This window comes from Apodemus sylvaticus, chromosome 12 (genome assembly GCF_947179515.1).
Source record: "Apodemus sylvaticus chromosome 12, mApoSyl1.1, whole genome shotgun sequence".
NCBI lineage: Eukaryota > Metazoa > Chordata > Mammalia > Rodentia > Muridae > Apodemus > Apodemus sylvaticus.
In genome coordinates this window covers 60,244,198-60,269,280 of record NC_067483.1, presented here as the reverse complement: position 1 = coordinate 60,269,280, position 25,083 = coordinate 60,244,198, and the positions used below count along the sequence as shown (strand labels likewise).

Here is a 25,083-nt window from a genome sequence, read left to right as displayed (position 1 = left end):
AGGGAAGGCAGGGCCGGAGCTCAAAGCTGAAACTGAATCAGCAGTATGACAAGGAGACACCGTTCACAAGCTTGCTTCCGCTGCCTGGTTCAGCACGCTTTCTTGTACAACCAGGGCCACCTGCCCAGGATGGTACTGTCCACTAGGGTGTTCCCATGCCAATCAGCACCCAAGAAAACACCCCACAGACACAAACACAGGCTAACATGATGGTGCCAATTTCTCCGTTGAAACTCTCTCTTCAGGTATGTCAAGTCGACAAGCAAGCCCGACCAACACAGATTAGGGCAGGACTTCCAACCATTTCTCAAAGGGCCTAAACATACTTCTTGTGTGTGCATGTGAAGCAGGATTCTGAGTACTGCTCACTGTAAAATTAAAATAGCAGTAACTCTCAGAAACATGAAGATGGCCGGGCAGTGGTGGCGCACGCCTTTAATCCCAGCACTTGGGAGGCAGAGGCAGGCGGATTTCTGAGTTCAAGGCAAGCCTGGTCTACAGAGTGAATTCCAGGACAGCCAGGGCTACACAGAGAAACACTGTCTCAAAAAAATACAAAAAACAAAAAACAAAAAACAAAAAAAACCAACAACAACAAAAAAAAAAACCATGAAGAAAATGTTCCACACCTCATGGTTTCAAATATTAATTAGGATTTAACTACTTGTTTTTTTGTTTTTGTGTGTTTGTTTGGTTGGTTGCTTTTGTCATTGTTGTTGTTGTTTGGGGGTTTGGTTTTATTGTATGTGTGTGTGTCTGTGTGTTTGTGTGTTTTAGATAGCTTCTCATGTAGCCTAGATTGGTTTCAAGCTCATTTTGTACCTGAGGATGGCCTTGAACTTCTGGTTTTTTCCCCATGTGATCTTTGAGTGCACCATTGAACCAGGTTTATTTGGTGCTGGAGATCAAACCCAAAGCCTCCTGAATGGTATGCAGACACTCTACCAGCTGAAAGGCAGCCCCAGCCTCAAGCCTTAATTCTTTATGTAAAAACAAAAAAAATTAACATGCAAATTCTCTTTCACCTATGTAATAATAATAAAATATTTATAATTATTTTTATATTTATTATATAAATAAATTACTATTACATTTATATTTAAATATATTTATACATTTGTTATATTTATATGCATTATAGTTATAACAAATACAATTTGTCATAATAAAATGACAAAAGTACATGTATATTAAAGTGTTGTTTTAGAATAATTTTCTCTGATTTATTATCAGTAAATGTTTGGTTTGTATATATATATAATATTATTATGATAGGGGTTGGGTAAAAGGAAAGTCTTTAGGTAAAAAACAGCTGCAAATAGAAGACTCTTCAGGAGCCCTGTTCTAGACTGTCTCTGGCTTAGGATGAACTCTGCATGGGAGATTTGCTTCTTACAGTCAGCTCCTGGCCTCATGGTGGCCACCAGTCAACTCAGCAAGAGAAGCACGCCAGGCTCCCTGACTGTACGTGCCCAGGTTTCCTGTACCGAGAGCACTCAGCTCCCGCCCAAGAAGCAGCCATGGGAGCCCCAAGTGTAAGCCTTCATAGACCTTCAGCTTGGCCTGCGTTTGCTGGGACTCCCTGGGACTGTGCGCTGGTGTTACTGCAACCACCATCTTGGGGACGGGCATGTTTTTGAGAAGTTTGTGACCTATATATCAGCTGCTCCCATTTCACAGCCTTCACTTTAAAAAAAAAAAAATCAATTTAAGATCTTGGTTATCTTCCAATTTCATACTAAAAAAAAAAAAACCTTTTGATCTTGTTTAATTTCCTTAATGCTGATGAACTTGAGCATTGTTCGTGTGTGAAGCACTTTGAAGAATGTGTCTGGAGCCTCCTGGGAGCGGTCCACAGCCAGCAGACATACCAGGCCACAGAGACTTTGAACTTAACTATTTATGTTTGCTGTGTTAATGCTTCGTAAGAATTTGCATTTCCTAAGGTTTTGAAGTCAAATCCACTCATATTCACTCTGTCTACAAGCTAAAACCTGCTTCTCCTCTGGTGGTTTTTTATTATTATTATTATTATTATTTTATTTTATTTTATTTTATTTTATTTTATTTTATTTTATTTTATTCAGCTGGAGAGGCACATACAAACCAGCGAACACGAACTTCTGGTGACTCCTCCCCCAGTGACTTTCCGATGCACTCCGTGTCCTTCCCCGAACAGCAGCAGCCAGGCCAGATGCCTGTCTGCTGTCTTGATTCTCTATTGCTGAATTGTGTGCCTAAGAAATCACCACATTCTCTCTCTCCACCAGTCACCTATGTTCAACATTCAGTTACAAGGGTTAGAGAGAGACGGCTTGGAGGTCCAGAGTGCTTGTTGCTCTTCCAGAAGACCTGGGTTTGATTCCCATGTCAGGCAGCTCACAACCACCCAAAACATGACGTCTAGGATAACCTGTGACTTCTCTGCCCTCTGAGGCACTTACATACATACAAATCAAAAATATAAACTCTTAAAAATACAATTGAGAATTGATTTAAAAGATATATCTATTTTCCTTACTTATAAGCAATACAGTGTCCCTTCGCTGCCATTGGGATAAAGTCTGGATTCTTTAAAGGAGCCACAAGCTTTCCCAGCTGACTAGACCTTACCTACTCCTCTGCTAGCATCTCTCCCCCCTGCACCCTTTTTCTTGTGACATCTTGAGCTTTTCTCGATTCTGAGACCTGATGACTCTGGTTCATCATCTCGGTCCATGAGCATGCTCAGTCCCTCTGTCTGGCACAGACTTTATACGGCCCTTTATTTCCTATTTATTCAGCAACTGTGGTGGGACACCTACTCTGTGCTAGGTATTGGGAAATAGTGATGAAATCACACACAGTTTCTCTCCTGATAGAAATCCAATTATATCGTGCAGTTTACTGTGAAATGGGAGCTATGTCACAGAGACAGCATCAGGTGGTAAGAAAGCGAATGTCAGGGAAGCCAGACTTACTTAGGAGTCGGCAGGGGGAGGGGGGTCTCTCGAGAAAGTACTGTTGAAATGAGAATCTAAATAAAGGTATCAGTTGAAGTAAAGAGTGGGAAAGTGGGGGAGGTGGCAGCAACATTCCAAGAGTACAGAAAAATTGGAAAAGCAAGGCCTTTTCTTGATGCAGGCCCCTCTTAGTATACTTTGTTGGCCGGCGTTCCCGAAGACTAGCTATAAGATTCTCCTCATCCTTGTTGCCAGCTAAGCGCCAATGGCTCCCTCTTTGAGAGATGGTTCTCAGTATCATTCTTGCAATCACAAGCATGGGTAAGAAAGGGTACTGTGGACTCAAGTCTGGACATCTGAAAACTGGTTCCTTCCGGATTTCCACAGATGCCCTTGTTCAAATGACACACCTGTACTTCCGCTTTGTCATTTGTCATAAACTAGAGAGATGAACCCTGAAAGTCGAGTCTTCTGCTTTGCCACTCGTAAAGTGCGTTCTGCTGTGTTCTAGTTCAGCCAGACATGGTGGAACAAAGCGGTTAATCCCAGCACTCAAAATGCTAAGACAGAGGATGGTAAGTTCAAGACTAGCCTGGGCTACATATCAATGTGTAGCACAGCCTATGCTACATAGTGAGAACCTGACTCAAACTTTCCCACTTCTGCCCTCTCCCTTATCCCAAATCCGTATTGTCTCATAGGAGAGCAAGCAAATCCATAGCATGGAGCACTGTGTGGGTTTTAGTGACCATTTAATGACGTAAGCACTTCAAGCACATTAAATTCTCCCCCACCCCCAGGACAAGGTCTTGTTGTGTAGCTCTAGCTGATTGGAATGCTCTATGTTGACAAAGCTAGCCTCTTAAAAGCTTTTTTACTTTCTGGTCGTTACCATTGGCCCTCAAGTTCATTTCAGCTGAGATGACAGAGGTAACATTCCATCTGCACCCACAGAGAGCAGAATCAGACTGCTCATTTAAAATGATTACTCAAAGAAAACCGTGTTGAAATAGAAACACTGGAAAATCTATCTTACAGTCATCAAAAGTAGCATATTATTTCTGCTCTGATTGAACCATCATGTTCTTTTATGCCCAAACTAATTGATCAACCTTTTTCTTTTCTACTAATACTTGCTGCTTGACTACCCAATGGTAGACTTACCAACAAATATATAAATATAAATACCTATTAGTATTCATTTTTAAATAGAGATTTAAATCAGTGTGCTAGAAATGGTATTTCAGTATAACTTTCTTTAAAGTTATGAAAACTAAAAATTTACAAAAAGGCCCTTCAAGCTTCACATTGCTTCCCTATGCAGCAAAGTCAGCGCATGAACAGTGACCTCCTTAGTTCATGCTTTTACTTTGCTAAAAACTTTGTATCCACCCCTGAGAACAGTTTAGCTGTGAATGAGAGGCTGTCAATTATCTTAGTCACCAATACTATGTTTTCCGTAGTCTACAAATTGGATAAATAAACTCAACTCCCTTTTTAGAGTAAGAGAAAGATTCATTCTAAAATGATTTACAAATATCCAAAATTGTACAAGGTATAATTTATACAAATGAAGAACAAGGCTTGGGGAATAGCTTAATCAAAAGTTCTTTCTTTGCAAGGACCTGAGAATCCATATTTAAAAAAAAAAAAAGTGTTGGTGACACATACTTGTGATGCCAGCATTGGGGATGCAGAGACAAGCAGATCCCTGGGGATCTGAGAGGCCAGCGAGAGGCCCTGTCTTTTTTATGTTTTTTATTTTATTTATTTATTTATTTTTTATTTATGTGACTGGAGAGACAACTGTGAGTGCTGGGAACCGAACTCTTATATTTTTGGTTGTGAGCGTAGCCTTTCATGGCTGAGCCATCGCTCCAGTCTGAGAGGCCCTGTCTTAAAAGAGGTGGGTGGCTCCTAAGGATGACACCCAAGGTTGTCAAATGGCCTTCATGCACATCTGTTCACACACGTGCCCCTGTACACATACATGTTCCTAAACACATAGGAACAATACACAAATGTATTTCCAAAAAAGAAAGAATGTGAGTTCCTTAGTTCTAAATGTTGATTTTGTTTGTCTATTTGTTTATATTTTGTCTTTCCCCCCCTTTGGAAAGCAACTCGAGTTTAAAAATACAGGTGCTCTACTAAAGCCATTTAAGGGTAGTTTTTGTTTGTTTGTTTTTGTTTTTAGTTTTGGGGTTTTTGTTGTTGTTGGATTTTTGTTTGTTTTTATTTTGTTTTTGTTCTGTTTTGTTTTTGAGATAGAGTCTCATGGAGCTGGCCTTATGTAGCAGGCTGACTTGAATTCTTGATTCTCCTGCTTCTGTATCTCAAACTCTGGGTTACAAGTATGTAACCACCAGATTTCACATACCTAAAGAAAGTTTGATAATATAATTAGGTAAAATAGTTATGTATTCTTGGGAAGAAAAACCTTAAAGTTATTTTAAAAAGGAAATAGTATGTGGCTAGCTTGTCTAGTGGTATCCACATTATTTTCTTTCTTTCTTTCTTTCTTTCTTTCTTTCTTTCTTTTTTTCTTTCTTTCTTTCTTTCTTTCTTTCTTTCTTTCTTTCTTTCTTTTTTAGTTTTTGAGAAAGAGCTCCTGAGGAAACATACCACCAAGAGTTCAGTAAACTGAGGGCCAATTTCATTCTAATTAGGATACATTTGAAGGGAACAGTGCTCATAAGATGGCCCAACCATTAGCTGAGCATGTCTTCCTAGTTCATGCAGTGCAGTGGTATTTGTAAGAGGGATCTAAGATGTGAGGCTCAGGGTGGCTCAGGGCTGGGTGTCCTTGTGTAATCCCAGCATTCAGGAGGCAGAAACTGGAGGGTGTGGGAGTTTAAGTCATCCCTGACAGCACAGCCATGCACAACACCTGGTCCAGTACTTGCAAAGGCTGAGGCAAGAGAATTAACATGGCTTTGAGACCAGCTTGGGCTGAGAGTGAGATCCAATATCAAGACAAAACCAGTTCACAAGGAAGAGGCAAGAAGATCTCTGTGAGTTCAGGACTGGTCAGATCCACTTCTAGGCCATCCAGGGCAGTAAAACTGAGGCAGGGTCTCAAAAAAAAAAAAATTATTGGGCCGCTAAAATGGCTCTGAAAGCAAAGATGCTTGTCACCAAAGCTGGTAACCTGAGTTCAGTACCCGGTACACACACAGTAGAAGAAGGGCAACAATTCTCACAAGTTGTCCTCTGACCACCATATGAAAACAGTAGCACATGCATGAACACATATACATGCATACTCACACGCATGCATACACACACATGAACACACACATGCATACACACATGCACACACATGCATACACACATGCACACTCACAAATAATAATGAAATAAATGTCGTAAAAATAATTTTCAAATGTAGCCGAATCTCAAAGCTACCAATATGAGATCCCACAATGAATGGTGTCATAGCTATTTTGTCTTCCAGTCTTACTTGCTTTTCCCGTGTTTACGTGCTTTGGAGATGCCTCCATTAGGTGGTAAGCCCCTTCAACCCAGAGCAAACCGACATCCCAGCCTTTTTCCTGTGTTTCTTTATGTTACGCTTAATGGACACTTAAAAGGGCTTTCTTGACAGCTGTTCTTGATTGGTCCTCAGTGCCCGTGGGAAGTGACTAATGCCCACTGCCGAGTGTCTCCTGTCACTTATTCTAAATGTAAAATCTTCTGCTACAACCCGTGCCTGCTTTCACATTTTATCCCCCAAGCTCCCGGAGAACTGACTGGTCAGCATCTCCTTGGTAACTAACCATCTTTATCACTGCTACCAAACTCCCCAGCCGCAGTACCCATGCCCTTGCTCTCAACCAAAATCTGACCCTCTTCTGAGCAAGTGGGATTTTTTTCCACATCCTTAGCCCCCAAAAGAAAGGAGGAGCACCCACTGTCCCACTAAAGATGCCTACAGCTAAAGAGTTCTCAAGGAAGTTCGATCCTGCCTGGCCCAGGGAGAGGAAAACAGTATCAGCGTAAGACTGCCAGTGGAAAAGAGATGGATGGGGAGGAAGAGTAAAAGAGAAGACACTGGACTCACAAGAAGATAGAGTGGTGGTTGCCCGGTTACTGCTACTTCAGAAGACTGAGGAGGTGGCCTGCCTTTCTGCTGGTTTACCTTGCTGCTGGAACAAAGCACCCTATTTAACAGGCAAGTTGGCGTCATATCTGAATAAGTACTTTTCAAAGCTTACAGAATAAAGCGGAAAGGATGGCTGCCTCTTAGGTGTCCTTTTTCCATTCCGTAAGGTGGCTACCGGACCTGCCCTGTGTGCAGGGTAGTTTTATAACCTTGTCCTGAGTTTTTAACCGTCAGGCCTAGTGCAGATTCATCTTTTAGGTTTAGAGGCGAGTATTTTTAGCTTGAGCATTTGGGGTGGTCTTCGCGGATATGCTGTGCCTTTCATTAAACAACCTAGGAACGCTCTGGCAATCCTCCAGACCTGGGCAAACACGTGTGCCCGCAGCCAGGAGCAGCGCGCTGCGTTTCAGCACCGCCGCCTGTGGAGAGCGCCTCACCGCAGGGCAGGGTCAGGGACTCTCACCCTGCTCTCTCCCTGCTCCCATCCCCAGAGCCCAGGCTCTCCCTTACTCATTTTCTTAAGGCCCAGAGGGAAAAAAAAAATCACCCCAACTTCTAACTTCTCAATTTATGATTTTAAAGTGACCCCGCGTCCCTCTCTCTGGGGTCTAAACGCGCACACACCCTGCGCCTTTGGGTCCTACACAGCAGCTTCCGAGCCGCGTGGCTTCCACACCGGTGGCGAGCAATTTCTAACCTGCGTGGATAATCACCTTTCTCCTGCCTCTCTGTTGGACCATATGCACGCCCCCAGAGGCCGGGGCTTTCTCCCTCTTGCTGAATATCCCAAACCTCAAAAAACAAAAAACAAAAAACCAAACTCGTGAAGACGCGTCCCTACCCCACACACGAGCTCTCACGCACATTCAAACATCCATCTTCACACTCACACCGCAAGGATGCCGGGTGGCATCGCCGCCCTGGGCAGAAGCTTGGCCAACTTGGGCCCGGATCCATCACGCCGGCTCGTGGACCACCTCCCGAAGCAGCCGCCTCGCCCCCTCCCCTTTCCAAGGCAGCCGGAGCCAAACCTTGGCAGGGCAGTGATACCCCTCCCTCGCCATCAGCCAACATCCACTGCTCTGGGCCACCAAAGCTACAATCCCCAAACACTGTCCGTTGAGCCTCCCGGAACCGCCAGCCCAGCCCAGTAGTAGTCTCCTTGAAGCCCCAGTCCCTGCCACTGGTGTGTCGTGTGCGAGTGTTTGTGTCTCCGAGGTACATTTAACTCCTTCGAGCTTTCTGCCCATCCTAAACAAACAGCACGTTATCTCCAGCCCCTCACCTCCCTTCTTCGCACCCCAACCTCTGCCCCTATCCCCACCCTTGCCCGCCAAGTACTCAAACCACTGCACTCCGGGGCTCTAACCTGGAGCCCCCCAACGCCCCAGAGGACATTCACACTACCACCACCCCAGCCTCGCACCTCCCCCATCCCTGGCCCTCGGCGAGGAGATCTGGCCCCAGGCTAGAGAAGCCTGGGGAGGAAAAAAAAACACACAAACAAAACGCAGTTTGCGTCGGCTCGTGCTGGCGGGGAGAGCTGGGGCTGACCTGGCACGAGCCGGATCACGGGGCGCACCTCTCCGGAGGGGCGCACGCCTTCCTGCTCAATCGCCCTGGAAAACCGATACTGGCGAGAGTAGAGCAGCGGAAGCAGCCTCCGGGGTGGGCGGGAGGACTCACCGAACATCTGAATGTGCCCTTTAGTGATGGGATTGAAGCTGCCGCAGGCCAGCAGGATAACGTGGGTCTTTGTGGTCTCGGTCATGATGGGAATAGGTCCCTCGCACTGATCCAGGGGTTGCCTCTTTTTGTGTCTCGATGTGTCTGCAGACGGAGAAAGGAAGGCGAGGCTCCGGCGGTGGATGCTGTGGACTCCAAGGAGCCGCTCTAGACGCAAACCGCGTCACTCCCCGCCTCCCTTTAACGCTTGCCACTCCGGCGAGATCCGAGGCTGCTTTTGTATTGCTCTCCCCTTGGCTCTGCTCAGTCCTACTTCCTCTCTAGCTTCTTCTGCGTCACTGGTCCTGGTGCCTGACACTGTCATTTCTCCCCTCCCCATTCCATCTCACTGCATCCTAGTTTATCTACAAGGCAAGAAGTGGTCCCAACCCAGAACCTTGCATCCTGGCAGCTTGGCTGCTGGCTATGTCCTCTCCGTGTCAGATTTCTTTTTCCTGCCTCACCTTTTTCTCTCCCTGTCTATATTCTCTAACATATCCGACTTCAAAAATGTTTGATTTTATGAAATTTTTTCCTCAGGAGCTTTCATATTTTAAGTGACAAATGATAATTTTTCTTTTCAGTAGTGTTCATTTCGGAGTTTTGTCTTGTTTTGTTTTCCTCCCTTATTTAGTGATTCTAAACTATTGACTGGAATCCAGATCTGGACTGTGGTTACTAAGAAAGCCCTTTTGGTCCTTTGTGGGGGTTGAATTATGGGATTGAGAGCATATGAATGGGAAATTAGTAAATCTAGGTATTAGGAAATTCCTAAATTGAGACAGTCACCGCTCAGTGCTTATTTCTGGATGCTCACTTTCTATTGGATGCTGTTATGGACCCCGCATGATAACTGAAATAATTCACTCTCTGACAGAGCAGATTGGACAGAGTCTGAGAAAGCCTCTCTGGCTTAAACGGCATATATAAGGCAGGCCCATTTAGACAAGGAGCTGTTAGTGCAGAGCCCTAGGGACAGGGTAGGGCCTTCCTGTGCTTGAGAATGTGAAAGGAGGGCCATATAGCCACAAGTCCCAGACAGGCAGGCAAACAATAGTAGAGAAGTGTGCCCCCACCATCACACAGGGCAAGGCTAATGGACCAGAAGGTTTTTTTTTTTTTTTTGTTGTTGTTGTTGTTTTCTTTTTTTCGAGACAGGGTTTCTCTGTGTAGCCCTGGCTGTCCTGGAACTCACTCTGTAGAACAGGCTGGCCTCAACTCAGAAATCCGCCTGCCTCTGCCCCCCCAAATGCTGGGATTAAAGTTGCCACTGCCCGGCGGACCGGAAGTTTTTATGAGTTGCTAACTTACAGTGGAATATTGAAAGGAAGTCACTGAAAGCTTTAAAGGGAGAGCACCGTGTAATTGACATTCTTATGAGATCTCTGACTGTTGGGAAGAAAAGAGCAAAAGGGAAGATGAGAATGTGATTGGAAACTGGCAGCCTTGGACAGGTGGTCCTGTCCTGGGACTTAAGGGCTTGGAGAGGCAGCAAAGAAGGAGATAAGGCAGCAACAGGATAGACAGCGTAGATTTTGTAGCTTTTGGTCTCCGATGGATGGGATATAGAGACAATCAGAAAAACGCCTTAAAATTTGAGTTTAGTAAATGAATGGGCTAAGACTCAGAAAAATGAATAGGCGGAAAGGAAAGGTTTGAAGACTGGTCAGCTGTTTGGATGCATTACAGAACCAATAATTAGCTTAGTGATTCAGGAGCACAAGCATTGCTTTCGCGGGCTTTGAGTCACTAACAGTTCCTTGCAAGAGTCAGCTCTCTCCTTCTGCACTGTGTGTCCCAGGTGTTGAACCCAGGCCATTGGCCTTGGTAGCGAGTAACTTTGCCTGTTCAGCCACTACACTAGCACCACTCCTAACTTCTTATCTAAGAGTTTGTGCCAGGCATGCAGTACGTCGTCCATAATTTCTGCTGAATAGTAAATCAACTGCTACTGTGGAGAAATTTTCTAGCTTATTACTATATATGTGTGCAAGTGTACACACACACACACACACACACACCAGCAATACCACAGAGCTCAGAAGACAACCTGCAGCTGTCTTTCCTCTCCTTTCTAAGTGTGGGTCCCTGGGATAGAACTCAGGTCATCAGCCTTGGTGACATCTGCTCTACCTAATAAGCCAAAGCACTGACCCCAGAGTTTCATAAGAGTCTTAAGAACCAGTGTAATTCATCCAGAAGTTTGTGTCTTCTCCAACACAAGATGCAAATGAGTGGGTGGGAAGAGCAAGAGCTGTTAGAAGCTGGGCAATTAACATAATTATAATTAAGCAATAAATATTTATTGAATGCTTGCCGTATACCAAGCACTGACTTAGGAGTTGTGAACAAGATGAGGTTGTTGATTTAATTCAGTTCACACTCTAGGCATAAAACAACAGACCATTAAAAAAAAATTGAATAGATTGCATTAGCAATTGGAACATACAGAAACATAAAGCAGGGAAAGAAACCGCAAAGGAATGAATCCTCTTCCGAGGGGGTCAGGGGTAGGCAGGCTCCTTCTGAGACAGTGTCTGAGCAGGAACTTTGGTCACACAAAGGGTCACATTGCATGAACCTTTGGGGATGAGCAAGCAAGACAGACAGGAAGTAGAAATGGTCTGATGAGCAAGACCCTCTAGGGGCATTCAACATACAATTGCAGCATGGCTGAAAAAGAAGGAACACAGAAAGAGTTGAGGAATGGCCCTCAAAGTATAACAGGGCGTGCAGAGCCTCTTGGTGGGGCGAGGGAGATGGGAAACCTTAGCAGAGATTTTTGAAGAGAAAAGTGACATGATCCGGCTCGCTTTTGCAGAGATGGGTTTGGCAGGAGACATATTTTGGAGTCACTAGTACAGATTATTTTTAAAGTCATGGGATCGAATGAGGTCACCTAGGGAGAAGCAGATACAGAGAACAGACAGGAGGCCCTCAAAATCAGCCCAGAGCACAGCAAATTAATAGCAGTGGCTACGTTCGTTATATATCCAGACATCCTGGGACTGTGCACTTCACATAAGTCTCCAAGTGCATCCCATTTTAGGAAGCTGCGTGGAGAGGCACAGAGACTTGACTGGTCTGAGTTCAGAGAGCTGGTGTGTTCTGAGCCAGCTGTACCCACTGGTCATTTTGGTCAAAGTCTTGGCGCTTCGTCAAGCTCGCGGTCTCCTTTGGTTTGTTTCTGTGCAAGAGCAATCACATTTGGATGTTTGGTTTATCTCAATTTCTGTTTGTCTCTCTCTTTTCTTTTGTCCTTTCTTTCTTATTGATTTTGGAGGAGGAGAGCAGGGGGCCAGGGTCTTGTTAATTCAGGCTTGCCTTGACCTGTGGTGGATCTGAGGATGGATGATCTTGATCTCCTGATTCTACTGCCTCCAGGTTCCGAGTGCTAGGACTGCAGGCATGAGCTGCTATATCCAGCTACCAGCTTCATTTCATTATAGAAGATGATGATGATGACGACGACGATGACAACGACGACGACGGTGGTGGGGTGGTGGCAGCTGCAGTGCAACGCCGGCAGCGGTGGCAATGGTGGTGGTGGTGGTATGTGGTTAAAAGTGCTTCCCTCCTTCTAGCTTTCTGTGGGTTCAAGGATCAAATTCAAGTTCCCAGGCTTGTATGGCGAGCACCTTTTCCAACTGAGCCATCTATTGGTCCTCGACCACATTTCAAAAATAAAAATAATAGTACCTACCAAGACACAAAGGTGAGCTAATCATTGGTGTTGTAGGTAGAACCTGAGTGGATACTGACTGTTTGGCAGAGACTGGAGGTAAGTGTTTTGTTCTGGTTTGTTTTTTTGAGACGGGGTTTCTCTGTGTAGCCCTGGCTGTCCTAGAACTCACTCTGTAGACCAGGCTGGACTTGACCTCACAGAGATGTCTGCTTTTGCCTTGCATGTATGTCTGTTCATCGCATGTGTACCTTGTCCCTGTGGGGATCACAAGAGGGTTTCAGATGCCCTGGAACAGGTGTTACAGTCTACTGTGAGCCACTGTGCAGAGGCTGGGAATCGAACCTGGTTCTGCTGCAAAGAGTGCAATGCTTTAAACTGCTGAGCCAACTCTCTAGGCCCCCCAGAAAGCAAGTTTGTAGTTGTAGTTCAATAAATACATTTTCAGTCTTGTAGGCTGTGCCTTAAGTAACAGTTTAGATTCTAAACTTAGAGTGTGAACCTAATAATGTCTCTTTTCAATTTAAAGTTTCCTTTATAAATAATTAACAGTCTGCATTTATTTATTATTGGGGAGGGGCAAGGTGTGCATGTAAGTTCCAAGGAGCATCGTATTGGGCTGAGTTCTCTTTTGTCTACCGTACGGGTTCTGAGGGTGGAACTCGGCTCACCAGCTTGTCACCCTTGTCATCTCACTGGCTCTGTAGTCTTTTCACTCTTCATATTCTTGCACATATTCATATATACCTAATAAGGTCTCTGAGCTGGAACGTGAAGACGTGGAGGCTGGGGATAAGGATGGAACTTGTTTGGTAAGGTTCGCGTGCTGGTTGCATAAATGCTGGCTTTCCTCCTGAGCATGGTGTAAACGGAGTGTGGTAGACATACTGGGTACAGAGCTTCGGCCAGCTTGGGATGTATGAAACTCTGCCTGGAAAAGAAGGAAAGGGAAAATATAGAGGGTAGGATGTGGCTGGCTGGCTCGTTATATGCTAATTATATGGCTTTGGGCAAATCCTTCACCGCTAACCCTTTATTTGGAATGGTACCTATTTCTAGATTGTTGAAATAACTACGATAACTTGTAGTGAGATTGTCTAGATCCCGTCAGATAAAAACATTAAAAATAATTTTGCACACTTCTTGAGGAGAACACCAAATGGTGGATGATGCAGGTGCAGCGGGTGGCCTGGAGGAGCCCGGGCCCAGGATTAGGAGGCCTCAATGGCTAACTTGGAGGATTCCCACAATGACCGAATCACCACCGTGACCATGGTTGAGGCCACGGGGCTCGTGGAGGTAAAGCTGAAGACAGGAGTGGATCCTCATCACCAAGCTGGGCCGCCTGGTGAAGGGCATGAAGATCAAGTCCTGGTGGAGATCTACCTGTTCTCCCTGCACATTAAGGAGTCTGAGATTATTGACTTTTTCCTGGGTGCATCTCTAAAGGATGAGGTTCTGAAACTCATGGCAGTGCAGAAGCAGACTCGGGCTGGTCAGCGGACCAGGTTCAAAACATTCGTCACTATTGGGAATTCCAGTGGTCATGTTGGTCTTGGTATTAAGTGCTCCAAAGAGGTCGCCACTGCCATCCGAGGGGCCATCATCTTGGCCAAGCTCTCCATCGTCCCTGTGCGGAGAGGCTACTGGAGGAGCAAGGCTGGCGAGCCCCACACTGTTCCATGCAAGGTGACAGACCGCCGTGGCTCTGTGCTGGTGCGTCTCATCCCTGCCCCTAGAGACACTGGCATCGTCTCTGCACCTGTGCCCAAGAAACTCCTGATGGTGGCCCATGTAGATGACTGCTATACTTCAGCCAGGGGCTGCACTGCCACCCTGGGCAATTTTGCCAAGGCCACCTTTGATGCCATCTTCAAGATCTACAAGTTACCTGAACCCTGACCTCTGGAAAGAGACTGTGTTCACCAGGTCTCCTTATCAGGAATTCACCGATCATCTTGTGAAAATCCACACCAGAGTCTCTGTTCAGAGAACCTAGGCTCCAGCTGTGTCTACCACATAAGGGTTTTCATACAAGGAAAATAATGAATTAAGTCTGTTAAAGTATTTTTTTCATGCTCTGAGCTATAAGATGGACCCCGTACTCACTGCATGTTCTATGAATCGCGATGTGGGTCAGAAAAGTGAGTAAAGAGTAGTTTGCTTTCTGTTTGTTGATTTGGGTTTGTGTGAGGCATATTGTCAGTGTTACACCAGATCACAAAATTCTTAGTTATAAAACACTTGTAGTTTTTAAGTGTTTATTTTTTTTCTATTGATAGCTATAAAGGATGCTTCTGGAAGAAACAATCAGAAGGGAATGGCTTTGAGGATGTGCCAATAATTTGTGTCACAACCAGTGGAAGTAAACAGCTGAAGACATTAACGGTAATGGTGATTTCAACACTGGTTATTAAGATACAGAAATGGGGAAAATATAGAATTAGGGATGCAGCTTCTTGCATAATGAATGCATCTTAATATTTACAGTGCCCTATTCCTGGGGTGTTTATTTTAACTTCGGTGGTATAATTTGCTCTAATATTTCAACTTTCTGGCGGCAGCTGGGAATTGCTTTAGGCTGAAAAGGAGTCATTCAGTCACTCTCCCATTGCCTGCACCTTGCGGTCCATCCCAGCCAGGTGAGCCTCCCAATGGCTCCAGGAAGCTCATTCGCCCAGCACTTTTCTACTATAAACCCCAACTCTGGTGGGCAAGTTTATATGTCCGTTAAGTTTGGCATGAAATGTGCACGAGTAAAGTCAGCTCACACATGCTTATTTCTCTCCTTATTTATCGATTGAAAATTATTATATATTTTCTTAATTAAATTGTTTCACTGGGCAGTGGTGGCACATGCCTCTAATCGCAGCACTTGGGAGGCAGAGGCAGGTGGATTTCTGAAAAAACCTAGTCACCCAGAGCTATACAGAGAAACCCTGTCTCAAAAAAAAAAGTTTCTTAAAGCTTATTTTATTCTTAATTATAAATGCGTGTATGTGAGTTTTGGTGCCCATGGAGGCCAGAAGGCCTCAGATGCTCTGGAGTTGGAGTTCAGGTTGCTATGGGCCGACTGACCTGGGGGCTGGGAACTGCATTCTGTGCCTCTGAGAGAGCAGCATGTGCCATCTCTCCAGTCTTACTGCACATTCTCAGGACAAATAATTCCATGTTTATGGAGCCGACTGCCAAAATAACCCTAGGGCCCATCTCTTGCAATGAGAGCAAAAAGGTATACTCAAAATGGGGCTCGCTCAGTTCCCAGGATCAGGTCATATACTGAACATGTATGCTTTTCCGGTAGAAAGGAAAATATGATTCTGAGAAGGCCATGACAGTTTAGGGCCTCTGGAGTTGCACCCTTTCCTTTATGGGACTTCTCTGCACCAGGAAGGCTAACAGGATTGTCACCGTCCCCTCTCCCAGTCACTCACTCTCCAAGCAAACACTATCATTCCATCCATATGCTACAGCAAGATTCTCCAGCTTCGAACTCCACCTCAGGGCTCCCTCAGGCTTGTCAATTTTTCTAATGGTTCAAACCCCATTTAACAAATGAACTATGTCCCTAAATTTAAAACCTGGTCATCAGTTTTAAACATGCCGCTATTGCTGGTCCTACAGTGAAAGGGGAAAGGCTATATAATAATCACTGTCTGCTGCTAGTACATTTCTTCAACAAACTGAGGTATTTGCCAGTCTTTTCTCTCCTGCTTTTCTCAGCTATCTGGGATAATACAAACATCACTTCACCAGGAGGCTGAAGATACTGATATTTCTATTTTCCCCAGAGCAGGAATGGAGCTAAAGTAATCAGTTCCAAGAGACTTGGAAAGAAGTATCATTGATTAAGGAGTAAAATTATTCCCTGAAATGTCATCCGAGAATATCTCTGACTCCTGCCTTTAAGTTACCATAATGCAAAACATAGACTCAAGGGAGTAGTAAATAAAGGACAGAGAACTTAAAAACACAAAGTATTTTTTCCCATTAAGTCAATATTTGTGATGTAGTTAAGTCAGACCTAACCTATAACTTCACCCAGTGACTCCAAGCATATTGTAACACTACCAAGGCCACTGAGCCACAGTGGTAGCTTGTCATAGTCACGAAATTTACTGCCAAGGAAATGGAGTAGTCAGAGAATTGCATCACTCCTCAATCTACCAGTCTCGGACTTCAGAATGTATCTGCTTCCTATGGCTGGAACGAGGCAGAACAAACTTAGTGACTGCACATTTCCAGATTTTTATCTCCTTGTATTATGCAGAACAATTTCAGAAGCAAGTGGCAGAAACTCAAAGTTTAAACCAAAGAGGGAATTTGGGTCTTTGGGACTGGGCAATCTAAAGGGTCTTTCTAGCTTTAGGCACAAGAGTTCAAATAGCTCTCTCTCTCTCTCTCTCTCTCTCTCTCTCTCTCTCTCTGTGAGTGTGTGTGTGTGTGTATGTGAGAGATTTTACTTAAGGTAAGATTTAACTCTGTAGCCCAGATTAACCTGAAGCTCCTTACATGTAGAGTAGCCTTGTGCTTCTGCATCCCAAGTACTGGTGTCTGCTTCCATACCTAGCTTGAGACACATAATCTCAAGACTCTTTTTCTATCTCTCAGCATCTCTAGCTTGCTTTCTTCTAAGACTGTTCTATTCTCAGATGTAAGACCTTCATATCAGAGCAAGATGACTACTGACAGCCTTGCATAGCATTATCTTTGTCTGATCATGATCTCATGGGCACTGACAGCATCTCTCCCAAGAACAAGAGCAAAATTCTCCAGGAAGGGGCTGGAGACATGACTTGGTGGTTAAGAACATTTGTGGCTCTTCCAGAGGACCCTGAGTACAGTTTCCAGCATCCATATTTGGTGACTAACAACAGTTTATAACTCCAGCTTCATGAGGAGCTGATACCTTCTCTGGACTCTACAGGAACTTGTGCTCATGTACACACACACACACACACACACACACAGAGAGAGAGAGAGAGAGAGAGAGAGAGAGAGAGAGAGAGAGAGAGAGAGAGATACACATGTTCGTAAACAAAAGTAATAAGTCTAAAAGGGTCTCTAGAGACACTGCTTAGTGTTGGCTGAATGTGTGCTGTCCCCAGTCAGACCCTCTGAGTATAAAGAAGAAATATCCTAATTGATCAACCTTATCAGGAAGGCAGAACAACATCCAAAGAATTTAGACTGAGCAGTCCTGAAAGAGCAGAAGAGCTTGGCAAAATTATGTCTTCAGTGTCACAATAAGAAGAAAGCATACCACAATTATCACAGCATAACCAAACCAGAAAGTGTCCTGATGATATTAAGAAATTTTAGTACCAAGCTAAAGAGATGGCCCAGCCTCAGTAGGTAAGAGCACTGACTGTTCTTCCAAAGGTCATGAGTTCAAATCCCAGCAACCACATAGTGGCTTTCAACTATCCCCAAAGAGATCTGACGTCCTCTTCTGGTGTGTGTGAAGACAGCTACAGTGTACTTACATATAATAAATAAATAAATCTTTTAAAGAGAGAGAGAGAGAGAGAGAGAGAGAGAGAGAGAGAGAGAGAGATGGCTCAGCAACTGCAGCCATGTTGCACTCTTCCAGGGAACCTACATTCAACTTACATTAAGCAGCTCACTATAATTCCAGCTCTGTGAGACCTGATTCTATTTTCTAGCCTCTCTAGACACCTACATTTATATGTGTAGGTGTGTGCATGTGCTCTCTCTCTTACACACACACACACACACACACACCTGAAAATAAATTTAAAAAAACAATTGCGTTATTTTCTACAAAAATAAAATCTAAAATTTAAAACAATTGAGTTATTTGTAAATGTATCCTATGTGTGTGGTGTTTCACCTGCATATATGTCTGTGCACCACATGTGGTGCCTGGTTCTCTAGGAAGCCAGAAGATGGCATCAGATTCCCTGGGACTTGAGTTCCAGATGGTTGTGAGTTGCACGTGGGTGCTGGAATTGAGTCCAAGTCCTCTGGAACAGCAAACAGTGTTCTTAACTGCTGAGCTGTCTCTCCAGCCCCAGAATATGTGTTTCAAAGGGAACTCTGGTACCCTGTGGAGAAAAAACAATCCCTAAGACCTACTGGTTTGGAAGGAGGACAGAAGTTGATGGAAAAGGAGCAGCCCTAGGTAAATGCAGCTATGGACTAGTGAAGGATGCTTTATCATAGCTTTCCAGTATTGGAAACACACAAAGATGCAAGTGTGCTTATCTAGAACATTTGAACATGTCATCTGTGTCACGTACTAGTCTGATTGTATGTGCTTGGCCCAGGGAGTGACACTATTTGGAGGCTTGGCCTTGTTGGAGTAGGTGTGGGCCTTGTTGAAGAAAGTATGTCACTGTGGGCATGAACTTTAAGAGCCTCATCTTGGCTGCCTGGAAGCCAGTCTTCTCCTACCTGACTTTCTAACAAGATGTAGAACTTTCATCTCCTTCTGTACCATGCTTGCCTGGATGCTGCCATGTTCCAGCCTTGATGATAATGGACTGAACCTCTGAAACTGTGAGCCAGCCCCAATTAAATGTTGTCCTTAGTGATGGTGTCTGTTTGCAGCAGTATAACCCTAACCAGGACAGCTAGTGTCTGCTTCTCATCTCTGCAAGCTTCCTTGTCTTGCTGCTCCATAAGAATGCTTTGGCTTTTTTTATGGCCCAGACTGAGGGTGACCTCTGGCTTCCTCATCCTGGACGTCTCTGTAGAGGCAATCCTTTCAGCTCAGCTCATATCCCACAACCATTCGGCAGCACTCCTGCCTCCTCATATCTCTTGTGTGGGGGTCATAAGGGATTCATTTCCATCTCTGCTGCTCCAAAACCACCAGATTAAACTCTACAATGAAGAGTAGTTCAGGAACCCAAAGAAAAATGGTAAGGATTTGTGCCACATGCTCCTTGTGGCCCTTTGAGATGGCTACCTAGAAAAGCTTGGATGGAGGATTGTCCTAAAAGAGAATCAACGGCATATTTATGAGAAGCATTTTATCTTTAATTATGTGTGTGTGTGTGTATGTGCATTTGTTTGTGTGTGTGTGTGTTTGTGTATGTATGTATGTAGTATGTATGTATGTATGTATGTATGTATGTGTCAAATCCCCCTGGAGCTGGGGTTATAGATCGCTCTGACCTCCTGACATGGGTGCTGGAATCTGAAACTTGGATGTTCTGCAGAAGCAGTACATACCCTAAACTCCTGAGGCACTTGAGCCCTGGGCACTGTCTCTAAACAACACTGCAGACTTAGAGGGCCACCAAAGCAAATGCACCTTCTTTTTCCCCACCCAAAGCCTGAAATTGGAATAATGTTAAATAATTATGTGAGCATGTGCTCTCAAACACAAGCAGACAACACAGCACTGTTGTCCTAAGAAAACAGCTTATTCAAGGATTTTTGGTTTTCTAAACAAATTGAATAAATTAAAATAAAAGCAGATGGATTGAGGCCGAAGTTGGAGGATTGTGATTCCAAGTCTTGGATATACACTGAAACTTTGTCTTAAAAAATCAATACACTAAGATTAGATGAACAATTTGTAACAAAGGGAATAAGGAAAGAGAGAAGGGGAATATATAGATCACCACTGAGAGCTTACTTTGCTTCCTAACCAATCACCTGATGAATGCCTCCAGAATGATACCCTCCACAAGTCCTCTTCACTAAAGTCTTCTTTACTCTCAGCTATTGTCAATATTCAGCCAAGGGGGTGTCTTCAAAGATATGAGTTAGATTATCCCAGTCTTTAAATCTTCCAGTAGTTCATAAGTCCCCTCAGAGTCTAAGTTAAACTCTTTAAAAAACCTACAAATCAGCTGGGCAGTGGTGGCGCACGCCTGTAATCCCAGCACTTTGGGAGGCAGAGGCAGGCAGATTTCTGAGTTCAAGGCCAGCCTGGTCTACAGAGTGAGTTCCAGGACAGCCAGAGCAGCACAGAGAGACCCTGTCTCGGAAAAACAAAACAAAACAAAACAAAACAAAACAAAAAAAATCAAAAAACCTTACAACCCACCCCTACAGCCTGGTTCTCCATGGTCTCCCACCTCACCTGTACCCCCCTTAACTTTATCTGTACCCCTTTACTTCAGTCATACAGGGAGCTGCTTTCAGTCCTCAGGACTGATGCAAAGGAGCCAAGATGTGGCACACATCTCTAACCCCATCTGGTGCCTCTGAACAACTTGTTCAAGCAATACAGTAAATGGCAGAGGTTGGCCTTGAACCCTGAGGACATTTAAGATTCTACTTTCCCAAACCCTCTGGCAATTTTTTTTTTCTTTTTTGGCCACTATTATCTCCCTAGTGCCTATCACAGTCTGGTACACAGCAACAGTTCAAAACATACTTGTTTAATAAATGTGGATCATCATCATCATCACTACCACCACCACCATCATCATCTTGCTTGATCCAACCTCCTTGCACATTTTTTAAAAATTCTTTCTCTGAGTTAGATGTTTTAAAACTTAAGAAAAACACAAGAATAATCTAACCGTCAATTATAACTATACAATCTGGGAACCCACTTCCTTCTGGCCTCAAGTTCTCTATTGGACCATGGTTTTGGTGCCCCCAACCTGTAAGGAATTAGATTTCCTTAAATTACACTGGTTAACATCTCTTCCCAGAGCCTCCTATATATATTCTTGAACTTTAGATGGCTAGAAACTGTATTTCTCAGCCTCCCTTGCAGCTAGATTTCTGGACACTAACTAGATCATTTCATTGAGTTGCCTTTGCATGAGACTTAGAACATATTATGGGTGGAAATAATTTTTCTATTACTGTTTTAGATATGTGTTTGAGGCCAACACCTGTGTGTCAGTAGCTGCCTAAGTCATGGGCATTGAGGGGCAATTTTGACAACTGACTTCTGTAGCTTATGGTGTGCCCTTCAAACATAATTTCAGTTTCTTTATCCCTTTTATTGGCATTTAGTTCATTGTTTTTAATCCCTTTCTTTCAGATGCCTAGTTGTGTCTTTTTCTTGAACCAACACACCCCCTCGATGGCTGTGTCTACTAGATCTACTTTTTATACAAGTAAGATACATATGAAAAAAATTAGTTCTTTTGGAAATATAAATGTATGGTGAATAAAAAAAATCAATCAATAGGAACTAGGATAATGGATGAAAGGATTATAGTGTTTGTGTGTGTGTGACTGCATTGTGTGTGCATGCATGCAATTACGTGTATGCTTCAGAGTCAGGGAATGGAGATATTTGAAAGGGTAGATCAAGCAGATGATAGAAAAGACTGGAAAGATAATGAGAAGATGATCAGAACACCCTAGGGTTCCGCATGAGAAAGCAGAGCTGATTTGGAATTAGTAATAAGTTACTATTATTAACAATATGGGGGCAGGTGAGATGGCTCAGTGGATAAAAATGATTGCCGCACAAGCCTATGCCTGCATAGAAGCACATCATACATATACACAATCTTAAAAAGAATGAAGTGCAGCCCTATTGACATGAGTAGCGATACTTTGGCTCACAGTGCTCAGGCACAGTCGCTGTCTCAGTATCTTTACGATAACTGGGTCTGTGAGCTGCATCAGCAGACTCTGTGTGGATGCGCATATGAGGGTAGATGAAGGCTCATTTAAGGTTTCACCCTCGTCAGACCCAAGTTCCAGAGTCCTGTTGTAAGTGACTGGCAACAGTATGTACTGTGAGTTTTTAACTGAGTGAGGTTGGGTGTGGTAATGCATACCTGCAATCTCAGTGCTCCGGTTGAGGAAGGAAAATTGAGAATTTGAAGCCAGCCTCAGCTACATAGTGAGACTCTGCTTTTGACAAAATAAAGCAGCAATAAAAAGAATGTGGAAAAACTGAGGAATTTCGTCAAAACAAGGGGCATGCTGGCTATATATCCTGAATACAAAAGCTGCTGTGTCCTGGTGCAAAGAGCCTCACTTTTCAAGGGACTAGAAGTGTCTGTCTTTGCCCTTTTTCTGTGATTAATCCCAAAGAGGAAGCCTTAGAACCCAGCCACAGAACTAAGGAGCAAAATGGAGACGGTCTTTGTATTGGATGAATACAAAATTTAGCATCATGCAAATGGTCTAGGAGGGCAAGTGACTTGATACCCAATACTTTCTGCTTGAAAATCTGTCTGAATACTTCTTGACTTCTCAAAGAAGAAATTATGATAAAGTGAGACTAAACCAGGTCCTAGTTCTCTTCTCTCCTTCTCTGTGTCCTGGAGAGGTTTGGAGGGACTGCCATCACATTTCCAACTGAGCAAAGACTCCAAGAGTTCCGACAGATTGCCTAAGATCATCCAACCGCCCTACACGGCCAAGGCAGGACCTTAGCTAGGTCCTCCTGAGCCCAGGTCTTGTTCCTGTCAGGAGGCCCCAGGCTGCCTTTGGGAAGGGAAGAATTGCCTCCAAGTCTGCCTCTCTAGGCCCCAGGACTAGAATTCCAGTAAGGGTCTCCAATTGTTTGTTATCTTTGAGCACTCCTGACACTCAAGCATGAAAACTTGTCTAAAGGGGGATTAAAAATACTGTGCCACCCTGATTGACATCCTAGGGACTTCAGTTGGAGATCCACCATGAACCCCAGGGCCACAGGGAAAGGTATCACAGCACTGGCTGTGGATAGTCGGCAGTGCCTCCCTCTTCAGTCCTCTGTCCCCTCATCCACTTCTACTGAGGCCTCTGCTGTCCACTCAGCCATGGAACTTTAGAAGGTAGACAGTAGAGAGACTTCCTTACAGAGTTAAGGGCAGACCATTGTGCTGATGATTCTTTAAGATCTTCCTTTAGGCCTGTAAAGTGGCTTCCAGAATGATCTGAGCACATTAGGGTTAGGGTTAGGGTTAGGTGCTAGGGTTAGGGTTAGGTGCTAGGGTTAGGGTTATGGTTAGGGATTGGGGGCTAGGGTTAGGGGTTAGGGGTTAGGGTTAGGGTTACCTTTAGCTTTAGGGTTAGGGTTTTGGAGGCATCATTAATACATAGTAGAGAGTCCATTTCCTCATATAAATGCACCAAAAGGTTACTCTGATGTAATCAAACTTGGGATACTTAAAAATGATGGGTCCTCTTTTTCTCTTGGGCCCGTGGCGCTGGCAAGATGGGCAAGTGTTGTGGTCTCCGTACTGCCCGGAAGCTCCGCAGTCACCGACGGGTCTAGAAGTGGCATGATAAACAGTACAAGAAAGCCCACTTGGGCACAGCCCTGAAGGCCAATCCGTTTGGGGGTGCCTCTCATGCAAAGGGAATTGTGCTGGAAAAAGAAGGGGTTGAGGCCAAGCAGCCTAATTCTGCCATCAGGAAATGTGTCCGGGTGCAGCTCATTAAGAACGGCAAGAAGATCACAGCATTCATGCCCAACGACGGCTGTTTGAACTTCATTGAGGAAAACGATGAAGGTCTGGTTGCTGGATTTGGTCGGAAAGGTCATGCTGTAGGTGATATCCCCGGAGTTCGTTTTAAGGTGGTGAAAGTGGCCAATGTGTCTCTTTTGGCTCTATACAAAGGCAAGAAGGAAAGACCAAGATCATAAAATTGACAATGGAAACACAGTAATAAATTTTCATATTCTGAAAAAAAAAAAGATGGGTCTTTTGCTTTGTTAGCCTCTCAGGAAAAAGTGCAGGGGCCACAATGTGGATCCAAGTTAAGTATGCTGCCAAAAGGAGGCGATGTCACAGTGCTGTGGCTACAACTCTGACACACAGCTCCTTGGGTGCTTACCACCCTGCTTTTTGGCACTTCCAGAACATGAGGTAAAAACAAGTACTTTCCTCATGAGTATGGCCCAGTGCAGGCTCTGTTTATCATCTAGGAAACGGAGCTGGGTGGAGATGTGTGTGTGTGTGTGTGTGTGTGTGTGTGTGTGTGTGTACACGCTCATACCTGGTCCTGAAAGCTCCCCAAGGAAGGAGGCAAGCTTGGACAAGATGGACATAGAGGTTTGGTGTGCGCATGTGTGTGCTTGTTGGGAACAGAGGGAAACAGGGAGGGAGGGAGGAAAGAAGGAGGATGAGGATGAACAGAGCAGCAGGAGGGGGCCACTATCTCAGGGGTTAAGAGTTCAGCAAAGGAAGGTCGGAGAAATAGTTCAACAGTTTAAAGTTCTTTCTGCTCTAGCAGAGTGCCTGGGTTCAGTTTCCAGCACCCACATATATCTCACAACCATCTGTAACCACTACCCCAGGAGATGCAACTCTTCAGACATCCATGGACTCCTGCATGCACGCTGTGCACATATATACACTCAGGCACACATACACATAAATTCAACACAGGAATTTTGGAGGCACGCATTCATATCACACCAATAAACGTCAGGGATGTATTTGCTCTTTGAATGAACAGTATGGTGACAGAAAGATTTCAGGCTGACAATTAGCACAATGTCATGCTCACAATCCAGGCTTCATTGTGCTGTCAGCGGACTCTGGTTTCCACAGTTGGATGGATCTGCACAGGCTCCTGACTTTACTGTGTAGGCTCTCGATTCCCCATCGCAGCTTTCTGAGCCTGTGTTTTCAGACTGTACATAGTCAGAAAACAAGCAGGTGTAAACATGAGGCTGGCAGACACGGACCTTCCCAGGGTTAGCCACATCTCTGACTTCAACAGTGATCAGTATAGCAAGGACC

General features: G+C 44.4%; 1 protein-coding gene and 2 pseudogenes across 1 annotated transcript in view; 2 read left to right on the top strand and 1 right to left on the bottom strand.

Annotated features, from left to right (window-relative positions):
- Nmnat2 (nicotinamide nucleotide adenylyltransferase 2) overlaps positions 1-8,915 on the bottom strand; it is a 165,114-nt gene extending 156,199 nt beyond the window's left edge. The window contains exon 1 of the mRNA XM_052201071.1: positions 8,734-8,915. Within this exon, the coding sequence (XP_052057031.1) occupies positions 8,734-8,818 (85 nt within the window). The 5' untranslated portion in view covers positions 8,819-8,915. The remainder of the gene's footprint in view (positions 1-8,733) is intronic.
- Positions 8,916-13,613: 4,698 nt separating this feature from the next.
- Positions 13,614-14,477, top strand: LOC127697423 (40S ribosomal protein S2-like; annotated as a pseudogene).
- A 9,045-nt stretch (positions 14,478-23,522) lies between these two features.
- On the top strand, positions 23,523-24,032 carry LOC127697273 (40S ribosomal protein S23-like; annotated as a pseudogene).
- The last annotated feature ends 1,051 nt before the right edge of the window (positions 24,033-25,083 follow it).